The sequence below is a fragment of the Marmota marmota genome, unplaced genomic scaffold, assembly GCF_001458135.2.
Source record: "Marmota marmota marmota unplaced genomic scaffold, marMar, whole genome shotgun sequence".
In the NCBI taxonomy this organism is placed as follows: domain Eukaryota; kingdom Metazoa; phylum Chordata; class Mammalia; order Rodentia; family Sciuridae; genus Marmota; species Marmota marmota.
This window is the reverse complement of record NW_026000076.1, coordinates 539,652-554,446: the sequence shown is the minus strand read 5'-3', so window position 1 is coordinate 554,446 and position 14,795 is coordinate 539,652. Positions and strand designations below refer to the sequence as shown.

Sequence of the window (14,795 nt, the reverse complement as noted above, 5' to 3'; positions counted from 1 at the left end):
CATAGGATGAGGGTTTGGAGATTCTCTGAGCTGCCTACAATGATCCTCCAAGTAATATTAATATCATCCTTCCAGAATCAGCTTCTGCGATGTTTGTTCCAAACAAGGGTACTTGTGCTAGTTCCTACCTTTGTCATTTACTGAGCTCAGGTTCAATATCTCCACCTCCAAAAATCAACCCCAAAGCTCAGCTACCTTTCAGTGAGTGCTCCCCCACCCCCCAGGTATTATAGTCCCATTCAGGTGAGTTCCTTCCTCTCCTGGGCTTATGTCTCTGGTGTCTATTTCCAGTTCACCCCTTTGTGATGCTGTGCTCTCACTAGTCTAAGTTTCATAAGTCCTCACTAACTTGGTGGATGTTCCATGCTATTTAGAGGACATTTTCTTCATCATTTCTAATATTTTTTGCTGTTCTTATCAAGCATGTTATTGTGTGTCATCTAAATTGCCATTATGGGAAGTCTCTGTTTTTCATTTACATTATTGGTAGATGAAGGTAAGTATAAAATAATGGTATTTTGATGTATTGAATATATTTCTAAAAGTGACCACAGGGAGAGAGATGGGCAGCATTCAGTTTTTTGTGTGGCTATCTTATCTCTCTACCTTTTTTTATAAAGTCACCAGGACTTATTTGAACTTCACCCAATAACCTTATCTAATTCTTAGCACTTCCTAAAGACCCCAACTTTAAACACCATAGTCGGAATCATTTTCTACTCTCAATGGGTATTATAATTCTGAGTAGCTTACAATGGGGATTAAATTTTGACACATGAAGCACTGGGGGACACTCAGACTATATTCAGACTATAGTATCTCTCAATTAATATTTGTTGAATTATTAATTTTTTTATTTTTCCCCAAATTTCATTGAGTATAGATAGACATACAGAATGTAGCTACCTTTTAATGTACAAACATTGTGTATCAATATGCTTGTATGTGTGAGTGTATATATTCAGAATATATACTTTTAAAAATTATGTCATGCTATAATGGCAATGAATAACTGGTCAATGATAGAAAGCAACATTATTTCCATTAATTCTAATCATATTTCTTTCAGCAGGTGGTTTCAGTGTTTAAATGACATTAAGACCAAGGGGCCATCTGCTTTCCCTGAAATATTGGTTAATTTAATCTGATTAGCATGCCATTTTAAACAACTCTCAAAGAACTCATCACAGATTGAACAAGTTGGAGATATTTGTATAATGTGCCTTTTGCCATTTTATGACATTTAGAAATTTAAGATTTTCTTTGAATGATATTTGCAAAGGCAAATGAATGCCTGAAACTTAAATGTCATATTAAAATATTACTCTATTCTCTATTATGGTATATTAGAGGATATTTTTAATTTCTGTCAGTTTTTTATAAAAATAAACTTTTGGTTTTATTTTGCATTCATGTTAGTCATGTGTGTCTGTAGTGATGTCAAAAATTCATTTTATTAAATATTCATATTCATAGACTGTTACAGTAAAGAGACACTCCCTAGATATTGTGGTAGGGTAGAATTTTCTTCAAGAGCTCAGTCAGGAGAGCTTAGTGAAAAATGAAATATGAGGGGAAAGTCATGATTCATTTTGGGGGCAATAAGAACAACTACTTAGGCTCAGAGTAAACTTAAGGACTAAAATTCAGTCTCACTAGAAAGAAATGGTGGAAGCTATTAAACATCAGAAATCAGCAAATTTTTTGTAGAGGACCCGAGAGTAAAAGTTTGGGGTTTTGTGAACCACATGATCTCTGTCATAGTTACTCAACTCTGTCACTGCCAATGCAATCTTAATGCATGCAAAAAAGAATGGGTGCATTTGTGTTTCCAAAATGCAAATAGCATAACTAATACACGTAAGCTGACTTTGGTCTGTGAGCAGTCATATGGTAACCCCTGCTCTTCAAGGATCCAGGATCTCTAAAGACTTACTTGTTGTACAAAGGGTTCAGTTCATTTCTAATGCCAGAAGGAAGAGAATGGAAAAGCATTTTTCCTGTGGAATGTTTGTTCCATTGATGCCTCACCCTAGTCTTCCACAGTCTAGTGCAACTTAGCCCAAATTGCTGGGATTCTCTCTAATGGTGTGAGGGCTGCTGCAACACCTCTTCTAATACCATCAGCTTAGAGGTCTCTCATTTCATGTTCTAAAGCTCATTATTGTTCCTCAAAACATACCATGCTAGGGGAGCCAATCCAGTGAGGCTTCAATCATTGTTATAAATTTCTCCAGAACCAGCCTTTCCTAAATAACTCCCAGTCTCTTTGGTTTTGGACTGAGATCACCAAATTCAGCAAACTTCTGATAAGTCTTTCTGGTAAGTCTTTTGTCTCCTGTCAAAAACTTCTTGTTTAGGGCCATCTTTTAGACCTTTAATTTTTAACCAGTAAAATAAAAATGTAAGAATGTCTTTCTAACATAACAATTTTAACTTTATATAAAACAGATTTATCTCTTAGCATATAAAGGAAACAGAGAAGCATCTTCCTGGGACAGAAAGTTGCCTGACACCCTTCCCTAAGGATGATGGGTCTCCTATTTAACTTAGTTTCACCTAGGTCAATTCTTTCCAAAGCAAAGACCTGCTTCAAGATGGCTTCTCTTTTGGCCTGTGGAATGACACTGCAGTTTTTCTTCATAAAATTAAAATGTAGACTTATATAGGAATCTCACCCAGAAATGTGAGATCATTTTCTTGGGAAGCAAGAAGCCCTTTCTGAAAGGGCTAGACATTCTAAGTTAAAGAGAAACTCGATTTTTTCAAAATGCAAAGTATGCCAACACTTCACATTTTGACTCCTTTAAGCTGCTTCTGTTCTACTTACCGTTTCTCTGGCATCCCCTTGTAAATGCAGGCCCACCACAGAACTTGCCAATTCACCATTCAGTGAGTTGTGCACATGGACAAGTTGTGCATGCCTGCAATTAGTGAAGCTCCACATCACTATTTAAGAGGGGTTGATGCACATCCTTGTTATTACCTGCCTGAAAGCTGTGGGTGGCACCAAATGATGCACTGATGCATAATTTGCCTTAAGGTGTGATTTGTAGTCTATTATGACACATTTCAGGATTGAGTGTAGCTTGAAATCAATTAGACACTGATTGCTAACACCTCATACTTTAAAATACTCATACAAAATCATTTGTTCAACTATATACACTCAGTGAACTTTATAGAATGTATATTACAAAGAAATTTTTGACTAAAAGTAATAGGAACTTAAAGAAAAATAATTGAGGTAAATATTGTTAGGGAAAGAGATGGCTACTGACTTACATGGCTGAACCTCAGAGGGGTGACATTGGAGCTCTCCTGGGTGGCTGACTCAGGGACTAAAAACCCTGAGGTGTCTCTTCTTCTCTATTAATGTCCCTTCCATGCTTATCTACTACTTGAGACTTTCTTCATGTGACTGAGGAAACATGACCTTAGAGAAGGGCACTCTTCCCTGTACCACTGACTCTAGTTATGAAACTCCTGGGAGGGTACTCTGCTAGGCTCCTGTTGGTTTTATGACCATCTCCGAATAGATCTCCAAGGCCAGAGGATATAGGGAACTGTATGTTGACCTCACTTCAGTTCTGTGCTCACCCATGATTAGCATTGTGAAATATGACAATGTCCCCACGTCCCAGAATCACATATTACCTTGTATTTGGAGAAGAAGTCCTCTCTCAATTCATAAAAAATTTGTAAGAGTATATCTCATTGAATTATATATTAATAGTACACAATTCTACATAGCAGATGAGTCAATGAATCTGAGAGTTTAAATGAGCACCATCTCCACATTTGCAAAGAGAAGGCCAGAGCTCCTCTGCCATTTGTGACTCCACACCTGTACAAAATCATATTTACATAAGTTTCGTCAATCAAATCAACTCCAGCATGAAAATAGCTATTTTTCAAATATTAATGAGTGTGTGTGTGTATTAGAAATAAGAAATTTTAGGTGTATAATTTCATGTTTTCTATATATTTTTGTGAAATTGAAATAAACCCTAACAGTACTTTCATACTAGGAGCAATCTTGCTTCAGCTCTTTCCATAAGGCCTTACAGAATATACTGCATGAACATAAGTGGTACGAATGTCAGCAAAGGTTAGGAACCCCTGAGTTTCATCATCATATGTTGCTTTTCAATCCATGATGATGCTTCCTTGTATTAATTCCTTCTAAAATCAGCTGGTCTTGATTTTTCTTAGAACTGGTTGTGATAATAATGATTATCAGCATGGCAGTCAAGGAAGCATATAGGGAAATTGTAGTTTACTCTGACAAATAAATTATAACTCCCTGTCTACAGAGAAGGACAACCACTTAAGGGATACAGAACAGCTAGGAAGATGTATTCAAGACACACATATAGAAAAGGCAGACAACTAACATGCGTGTTATAGAAAACATTTGGAGCTTTCATAGCATGAAGACAACCCTGGAAAAGTGCAAAGGGAAAGTGAATCTTCTGTAGAATTTAGGAGAATTTGGGAAAAAAAATATTTAAGAGAGGATATGGGTGGCTAGGTTCTGGGAAAAGAAAAAAAAGGGAGGACTAACATGTATTTTCTTGAAAGCACTTTTCTCAGTAGCTTCAGAGACATGTTGAAAGTTCTCATGTAGGACTATTTCTAATACAACCTCTAGCTATGCAACCAAGGGATAATTACTGAAGCTTTGAGAGAGCAGGAGGCACTCTGAGCTAATTAATATAGGTTCTCATTTGTACATGTCAGACTCCTTTCACACTTCTTGTGAGACTTGTCAGTGTTCTCAAATTGTTGTGGGAGAAAATGAGAGAGAGAAAGAGCATGCTCATCCCAACAGAATCACAAATTATAAAATGCTACATTAATTGACAATGATTCATTCAGAAGCTTTACATTGTTCTAGTGCTCTACTGACCACTATAGAAGGAAGAGTAGAAATTATGAAATTTATTTACTCAATATAGATTCACTGAAGTTTTGATATGTCCAAAATACTATGCTAAGTATTAAAAAGAAAAAAAATGAGTTGGACATGGATCATACTTCCAAGGAGCAAAGTACATTTGGGGAAAAATAAGATAATCAGGGCAGAATATAATGTGATCTCCAAAAAGTTTCCACAGGAAATCCTAAAGGATCACAGAGCTGGGAAAGATCAAGGAAACTTCATAAGGGGACTGCTTTTGATTTGAAAATTAAAGAATGGAAAAATGAAGAGCACGTAAAAGGCTATAATGCAGGAGAAAATGGTTTATGTAATACCATGTACCCAGTGATGTCTGTAGTTAGTGTCTTTAGAGGAAAGAATGGGAGGTGAGATGGAAAGATTGGTGGGTGTCAGACTGTGGAAGACCTTACATCAGTCTAAAGTTTTTAAATATAATTTTCTAGGCAATGGAGAGCCAGCCACAAGTATTTTTAAGTGAAGGAGTGGTATGATTGAAATTGTGCTTTAGGAGAATTTTCCTGGCACAAAATTATAGACTTGGTCAGAAAAGGAATATTTGAAGTCAGGAAAATTAGCCAGGAGGCTATTATAATGTCATAGATATAATGATGAATTAAACAAAATGGTGAAATGGAGTGGAAATGGAAAGGAGGGGATGGACAGAGGAAAGATGACTTTGTCATTTCTCCAATTCATTTCTTAACCCATGTGATTCTGCAATCTGTATACGGGGTAAAAATGGGAGTTCATAACTCACTTGAATCAAAGTGTCAAATATGATATGTCAAGAACTATGTAATGTTTTGAACAACCAACAATAAAAAAAGAAAATATCAAATAGAAAAAAAACAGTTCATAATATATTGTGTAGTGCATAATAAAGATTACTTGTGTTCTGAGAGACAGAAAAAGAGAGAGGGCAAGGTCTCTGACATCTGAGTAGCAAGCATAAAATTCAGAAATGTGAGATATAACTACATTCCAAAAGTGAATGGCATGATAGAAAGCACAGAAACAAAATAAACTTGGCCTGCGTATGGCTTCAACATATTTCTCAGAGGAGAGGACACTGTCTAGAAGGGGAAAATAAAGCTCAAAGCTGGGTAGCTGAGACAGAAGTACCTAGTGGAGCAGAGGGGTGTTGTGCAGTGAACGAGACTGGAAGCTTGGAGCTTGGACTTTTGTAGGAAACCAAGTATAAATGGATGCCCATGGAGATATGGAAGAGAAAATCATCAAAGAGAAAAATTTATTGAAAATTAAAAAAAAAAAAAAAACACAAAGAAACGGAGACATAACAAAGAGGGAGGCAAGGTCACAAATAAATCAAAGAAGGTAACAAGATTTTTTAGACAGGTGGATGGGACCATTTTATATTTTAATTAGTCGATTCTTGTTATTTCCCAGTAAGACAGTGGTAAATATAGAGAACTATTTTCATAACATGACAATGGAGGAAAAGGAATTGCTGATTTATGTGCATGAATTTCTTAATGCTTTCATACACAAAGTAGTGTATAATATAGCACATTAGGGTAAGTTGAAAGAGAATTAGGGTCAGCTAAGCAGAACTTGGTAGAAAACAGTTAAATACATTTTAATAACATGTAAGCATGAAAAAAACCACATTTTAGGAAAATATATTAAAAATAATACTTTCAAATAGAATCTACTTGATTTCTAAATAAAAAACTTAATCTTAATTCCATGAATATAGTTTTATACAGAGAATGGCTACATACATTTTCTCACAGAATTTTTCATTTTAATTTCTTTACATTCTTGGTAGTCACCATTGGAGAGAGACTGCACAAGTAGGTGATAAAATCTGACATTGTTGCTTTACAGTCATTAAAAATACAACAACCCATGAAACTACACAGGTCTGCTTTCATTGACAACAGTAACATTTAAATTTCTTATGATAAACTGAATGTTTTAAAATATAATTAAATTTCTTTCTATGAAATGTTTTAAAATAAAAATGATGCCCTTATTTGTAGAATGTGATATATTTGTAAAGCAAGTGCTATGCAGCTAGCTTAAATGTATGGAAAAAAACACATCTGTCACCCATAGATGGTTACCAGATGTAAAAGGAGATACAGTCATTGACCTTAGCTGCACTTATAAGGGGGTAGCTGGGTTTCTTCACTCTTTACACCTCACCCCCAAGTCACACCTGGAGCCCTGTTGGCAGTAACTGTGCCCAGCAACTGGCTGTACAGTCGTACCTTCAGTGTATTTCCAAATGGTGGAGCTCCTTCTTGGCTATGTTCAATACTGGGGTGGAGCAGCAGGTTCAGATGCAGTTTCTGTCTCTCTTGCTTGTGGCCCCCAAGGCAAGCTGTCAGACTCTGTTCCACCTCCAACCAGGATTCTTGCAAAGAAGCAATGTGAGTTGAGGCCCTAAATACAGGGCCTTCCTAAAACTCAGACCCTTCTAATCCCCTGAGAGGTTCTGTGGGATGATCCTAATCCATGCCAACACATTAACATGCCAATGCACACCCACAGCCAAGCTCCACAATCTAAGGTTTCTTTTCCTTCCCTGAGTTAACTGCTATGGAATTTCTTGGAGGGGGGGGGGGTAGCTCTGGCTGTCTCTCAGAGAAGACATGTTTTGGGAGAGGGAGCTCATGAGAATTGTATAAAACTCCCTAATGTTCTATTAGGGAGTCATAGGAGACTAGGGTGGACAAAATCATTGATAGCAAAAAAATATAGAATTCTGCTTTTAATAAAAAATCACCTGCCAGAATTGTTGTTAGGTAAACTTAATGTTAAAGTAACTAGAAATAAATCTTCGGTTAATCCTTTAATAAGTGACCTCTTTGTATTAGTTGGAAATTTCAAGTTGTTTACAGGCATGGAAAATGAATTCTGTCTGAATTAATGAGAAAAGGGAGACAAGGAGAAAGAGAGGGAAGGGAAGGGAAAGGGATTTATCTGGAAGGAAATGATTAGGTGCAAAGAAACAATAGAAAGTAGAAAAGCCAGACTTCTGAAAAGAAAAGTGGAAAGGGTAGTTTAGAGAATCAAAGACCAGCCTTAATCACCATTCTTTTTCTTCTTGCATGAATTGACACAAGAATTTTCTCTGTATCACTCCCTTGAAGATTCAACTTGTGGGGTAACACAGTCGAATTAGATTGCTTCACCATCCTAGCTCTTTGCCTGAAGAGGGCTGAACACCTCCCCTTACAGTCTAGCTGTGACTATGAGAGTGGGAACTTACATTCTGAAAATTCAAGAAGCCATCACAAAAACAAGAAACTATGTATCCTGAGCAGACAGCAGATGTCCACTTCACCCATCTAGCTCCTTCATTTTTTAGATGGGAAAACTGAGTTCCTGTATTAAAATATTTCTATCCACAGCCTGATAATGAGTCCAGGGTAAAGCCAGAGAGGGAACATTATCTTCACATCTCCTAATCAGTACTTCACACATCTGCATATTCAGTTCCTCAAAGACATACTATTCTAGAAAATACAATAAAACCTTACTTTGTTGTCTCCTTAAAATGCTGAGGAGTAGGCTAATTTTTGGGAAATACATTGCTAAATTAAATACACTGTTTTATGACCTTAAAGATAAACAACATGCAAATACCCCAAGAATGAATAGTTGCCAGGAGGTTGAAAAGAAGTTTGTAGTTGGCTGTTGGCATCCAAAACCAGTACATAGAAAAACTACTTCTTTCTTATCTAAGGACTCTGACAGTTTTACTAGTGATGTCAAGTACATTTTCAGGCATATTTTTTTGCAGGTTATTTGTGCTGTGAAGTCCTTAGTCTTGTAACATATCAGGGTGCTACTTTTCAGTGGGTGCCATTTTTCATTTGATTGTACTGGAAGAGAATTTTCATTAAAAATGTTCAAATTCTGTGAGGCATCTTAAATTGCTTGAATGCTACTATTACTATATAAAGAGATACAATTAGCATACCTGCAGCAACATCTAACATCCAAATATGCATTTACATGGGGAAGATGGGATGGAGCACAGATTTTAGTTCAGGAATGTTGTCTGGTAGCCTCAATGATATAAGTCACTTGAGTGTCAAAACAGTCAAGACCTTCCTTGGGCACCACACTTAAGAAGTTTCTCATCACAGTTACAACTGCACCATAATTGTTTCTTAAGTAATGTATGTTACAAGCTATAATTTGTTAGCAGAAGCAGCATATATAACTAACTCTTAAGATCCTAGAACTTGGAACAACCTTCTGGATTAAAAGCTCTCAGTCCTGCTGGGTGCAGTGATGCATACCTGTAATCCCAGAGGCTCCAGAGGTTGAAGCAGGAAGATCCCAAGTTCAAAGCCAGCCTCATCAACTTAGTGAGGTATTAAGTACTATAGTAAGATCTTGTCTCAAAATCAAAATAAAAAAGGGGATGCCTAGGGATGTGGCTCAGTGGTTAAGCACAGTTGATTACAATCCTTGGTACTAAATAAATAAATTAATTAATTTAATTTAATTAAATCTCAGACTCACTAATTATATTTGTTATTCTTACATATAATAACACATAACTTCTTGGAGTCTCAGTTTCTTTAACTGTAACATATGATGGTAATGGTACCCACATCATAAGGATTAAAAGACTTATCAAGCACTTAAAAAAGGCACTAGTTTATAGTGAACATTATTTGTTTTATTATGACTAAGTTATTGTCTTTGATCTTTCTTCACTCCATCTGCATTTGCATTGTCATTTGTGAATTCTGTGAGAGAAGATACTCTATTTATTCTTCTTTACAGTTGTTACTTAAGGAGAAAAGTGACTCTCACATAGTAGAGGATCAATAAATTTTTATAGGTTGATGGATAGATAGATGAATAGATTAACTGGTTTTTATAATTCACCATGTGCTTTCACATATATGGTCACAATTGAGCTACAGAGCATGGCAACAGATATTGCCAATAACTTTTCCCATTTTATATACCAGAAAACCAAAGCTCAAAGATATTAAGTGACTTGCTATCAAGAGCAGAGTTGAAATATTTCACAGGTTTGGACCTGTGTTTGACTTTTTACTTATTTTTCCATCTGAGTTCTATCTATGACTTTTTAAAATATAAAATAGGGAAATTATTTGCTCTGTTCATATCACAGCAGTGTTTTGTGCATGAAAAAGTTGAAGTACAGTTGGGAATTGTAGAATATGCCGAAAATTCTAGCAACTAAAGAAACTGTGGCAAGAGCATCACAAGTTGAGGCCAGCTTCAGCAACTTATCAAGGCTCTGTCCCAAAATTTAAAAATAAATAAATAAATAAACAAATAAGAGGGCTGAGGATGTGGCTTTGTGATAGAGAGCCCCTGGAACATACATCAAGATGTTGCCCCAATGTAAGTCATTATCATTGAGTTTAGTATCTAAGGGGACCTGTAAAATAATCTGACATGTGTGTGAAATGATATAGATCAGAAATACAATATTGTTTTTATTCTCTTTTATTGCTAAGTAATATTCCATTGTGTTATTATGCCACATTTTTTATCCATTCATCTATTTAAGGGCATCTAGGTTGGTTCCACAGTTTAGCTATTTTGAATTGTGCTTCTATAAACATTGATGTGGCTGTGTCCCTGTAGTATGCTATTTGTTTATTTATTTATTATTTATATATGACAGCAGAATGCATTAAAATTCTTAACATATAGAGCACAATTTTTCGTATCTCTGGTTGTATACACAGTATATTCACACCAATTCATGTCTTTATACCTGTAGTTTGGATAATAATAATCATCACATTACACCATCATTAATAACCCCATGCCCCCTCCCTTCCCCTCCAACCCCTCTACCTATCTAGAGTTTCTCTATTCCTCCCATGCTCCAGCTCCCTTTCCCACTATGAATTATCCTCTATTGTGAATTGTGCTGCTATAAACATTGATGTGGCTGTGTCCCTGTAGTATGCTGTTCTTAAGTCCTTTGGGTATGGCATTTGCAGGTAAATGGATGGAGTTAGAGAAGATAATGCTAAGTTAGCCAATCCCAAAAGACCAAATGTTGAATGTTTTCTCTGACATAAAGAGGTTGATTCATAATGGGATAGGGAGAGGGAGAATGAGAGGAATAGATGAACTCTAGATAGGGCAGAGTTGTTGGAGGAGTAGGGTGGGGGCATGGCGCTATAAATGATGGTGGAATGTGATGATCATTATTATCTGAAGTACAGGTATAAAGACACGAATTGGTGTGAATATACTTTGTACACAACCAGAGATATAAAAAATTATGCTCTATGTGTGTAATAAGAATTGTAATGCATTCCACTGTCACATATAAATAAATAAAATAAAATAAAAAGAAATACAATATTGTAAAAGAAAAGAGAGAAAGAAGGAGAATCTAGGGTAGGGAAGAGTAAAGGATTTGCAATAGAATTGGCTTTGAATTCTGAAGCATTTCCTGATGCTTAACAAGGAGGGAAGATCTATCAGGGCAGACCAGCTAGGGAGGGTAGAGGAGTTCCTTTCTAATATTTCAAGTACTTCTTGAATTGTCAACATGTATTCAGCATGCATCTCTGATATTTTATTGTAGGGCTTCAGTTTGTTACTAATGAATTAGGAAGCTATAATTTTAGTCTCCTGTTTAAATCCCCTTTTGTAGAAATGCAATTTCCAGGATGACAAATTATAACAACTTAAAATTATTCTAACTTGCTTTTTATCTTAATCAAGAATTATAAATTTTGTTAGTTACCAAGAAAATTTAAAAAAAGTCTGCCCCAACACACAAAGTAACTTTGGTAGTAATGAGAAGTAGAGTCAATGATGAGTTACATAACAGTTAACAAATGGAATCAACCAACAATTATTGAATACATAATATGTGCAAGGAACTTGTGCTGCATGATTTTATATACATCATTCAATTTAATTGATCAGTTCATTTCTTCACAAATGTTTACTGACCACCTTCTCTTTGCCAAGCACAGTTCCTGTTACCACATGATGAAAAGGTCCTAGACCTTATGGGGTTTACATTCTAATGGACAAGGCAGAAAAAAAAAAATTAACAAGGCAATACTTATTAAACTATTAGATAGTGATAAGTTCTATAAAGCAAAAGAAAATAATATCAAAAATAAAGAGTAAAAGAAAAGTCTGGTGTTAAGAATGCTACTTCAAGAGTATGTCAAGGAAAACTTCCCTGATAAGCTAAAATTTGAGCAGTGGCATGGATTAAGGGGTTAACCAAGCAATGTTTCTAGAATAGAGTTTGTGAACAAATAGTCACTATGTACAAAGACCCTGAGGCAGTACAAAGCTAGACTGAGTCGCTTGCCATTGAGACATAGAGCTATGTGAACAAGGTCTAAGAACCAGGCAGAGCCAGTGAGACTCATGAAAAGATGAGGAGCTTAGATTTTTCTGCTGAACACAGTGAGAAGAAGGCCTTAGAAAGTTTTGGCAGAGAAATAACACAAATGAATTTACTTTTCATTCTAGGTAATGACTGGTTTATAGTTGGTAGGTGGTAAGGGAAGATGCTGGAAGGATAGTTAAGAGACTATTAATTGTGCCAATCTAGTCAAGAGATCGGCGGTAGCTGTGGTTGGGGTAGGGCTAGCAACTAGTTCTGGAAGATGGGATAGTTCTCTTGTAGGACTTATATTTTATGAAAGAAATGAGTTTGAAGCCATTAGCAGAGAATGAAGAAATTTGAGAAGTGAAGAGAAGGTATGAATGGGATAGTAACAAACTGAAAAAGCACTAGGATTGTAGGTAGTGGACCTGCTTAAAGTTTGTTCGGAGGGACAAGATTATGCAATTGTACGTTTTTCTCCAGCCACCTTCAGTTGTTCTGGAACAACTGAGACTTCCTTTAATCTAGGGCTGGGATTTTGCAGGTGAATATGGTAAATTGGGAAAGGGGAAATGGTGATGACTCTGTTGGACTGAACCCCAATTTTGGCAGAGATATATGAGGACTTGAGGCAGTAACGGCAATGAAACATTTAACTACGTTAGTGGATGGTGTGATCTCCATATTGCCAAAGAACTATTGGAGTAGAAACTGAAAAGGCCAGCTGAAAAATGGACTAGGAATAGATTATCACTCGCTTGATAAGGAGATTTTGAAGATGTTGGAAATGGCCTAGGGTATGTGAGAACTGAAATGGGTTATCTTCATTAATGTTATGCAAACTTTCTTTGGTCTGAACCACTTTGCACTTTTGAGTTGCCAAAAGAATCACAAAGTTGAGAGCAGCCACATCCACCACCAGAAATCATCTGAAGACTTGTTGGTTTTTAACACTGACATTGTACTAGGAGTAAGGTTAGAATATGTCCTGGACTTTGGGTGCAATGAGGATGTCCATTGCACCATCTGCCTCTTTTGGAAAACAGGGACCATGTCCCAACAGCTGATACTATTTAACAGTGGGTGTCAGGAATTCTCCCAGGCAGAGATCCTCAGAAGGGGCGAGCAGCCAGACTTAGTGAGTTCTTACCAGGGCCTAATTTTCAGTAAGAAGAGCAAGTTTTATTTCAGGAAGGTAGAGATTGGTTTTCTTGTTGTGGATGGTATGCTGGGCCGAGCTGCTATTCTCCAGGAGTCCTCAAGTTAGCATTTCTGGAGTGACCCAGGTGGTTTCCTAGGAGGGGACTGGGTGCCTCAGCACCTCAGCCAAGCTACTGCAGAAACACCAGGAGAGCTTCCCTCTTTTGCGATTCTTGACGTCAAGCTCCCACATCCTTGGAGCCTTGCCAAGGCGGTGGAGAGCCGAGAGAGGGTGACAGGGGAGGAGAAGCCATTGCAGCAACAGCTTGGAGGAGGGAGCTGGACGTCTCTCTCTAGAAAACCAGGAGCGGGAGCCAGAGCAAGGAAGGCAGAGGACCTGCCGGCTCAGGGACCGCTGGGTTGCTGCAAAGAGGGGAGGGGAGAAGGCGGGGGCGCTGCATGCAGCGCGCTGGCTCCAGCGGTGCCCGCGGGGAATGTGACATCAGCCGCGCCGGGCGCTTGCGGCTGGAGGAGGCAGCTCGCCTCGGCTGCACTGTGCACACCTCGCCCGGCGGAGGACGCAGACCCGGGCAGGCGGCCGGGATGTCGGCGAAGGAGAGGCCAAAGGGCAAAGTGATCAAGGACAGCGTCACCCTCCTGCCCTGCTTTTATTTCGTGGAGGTGAGTTGGCCCACCGCCTTGGCATAATGCAGATCTTCCGGGCACCGCCGGAGTGAATTCAGGTCCTGGACAGTATTGGAGGCAAGCAGATAGTGCCAGGACAGCGCTGCTGTCCCCAAATGACCGACCCTTTCCCTAATCCCCTCCCAGGGTTTTCCAAAGCTCCCCTGAGTGTGCCTGTGAATACCTGCCAGCCTAGGGTGATTACCACTAGAGGTGTCGCTGCTGGGTGGCCTGCAGGGAAGAGATACCTGTGTGAGTGTGGGTCTAGTTCCCTGCCCTGTCGTGCCAGTGTGCATAACGGCCATCAGTGCCCCAGAGGGGCCATGATGCGCACATTTTGGGATTTGTATCTTTAGTCTGCCGAGTATGTATCTAGAACTCTGAGAGCTTTGGGTGAGAATTCAAGTGCACACTGCCATGCCCCTGGCTCTGAGGACCTGAAGTGTTTGTTTAGTATTAGGATTGTTGTTTTTTTATTAACATCCCCCAAACCTTCGCCTATTAGAGTTACTATGGTGCTTGCATTTGCTTCTACAATTGGGTCTTCATTTCCAGGCAACAATCATCAAGCTACTGACTGGTCTTTCTCCATGGTTAAAAAATTGTATTATACGTATATGTATTTTTTTAAAATGACATCATCTGGTTTTATATGATTTGTATCTGTGAATTTATTCTGTGTCAAGC

General features: G+C 37.9%; 1 protein-coding gene and 1 long non-coding RNA gene across 3 annotated transcripts in view; one reads left to right on the top strand and one right to left on the bottom strand.

Annotated features, from left to right (window-relative positions):
- The window catches only part of LOC125620111, a 62,108-nt gene that overhangs the window by 19,489 nt on the left and 27,824 nt on the right, over window positions 1-14,795 (bottom strand). Inside the window, exon 1 of one of the 2 annotated variants that reach the window (XR_007351687.1) lies at window positions 3,658-3,832. The exons of the other annotated variant lie outside the window; for it this stretch is intronic. This is a non-coding gene — a long non-coding RNA (uncharacterized LOC125620111). Of the gene's footprint in view, window positions 1-3,657; window positions 3,833-14,795 lie in introns of those variants that run through there. 2 annotated transcript variants of the gene reach the window in all.
- Plppr4 (phospholipid phosphatase related 4) overlaps window positions 13,618-14,795 on the top strand; it is a 41,868-nt gene continuing 40,690 nt past the window's right edge. The window contains exon 1 of the mRNA XM_015500841.2: window positions 13,618-14,105. Within this exon, the coding sequence (XP_015356327.1) occupies window positions 13,884-14,105 (222 nt within the window). The 5' untranslated portion in view covers window positions 13,618-13,883. The remainder of the gene's footprint in view (window positions 14,106-14,795) is intronic.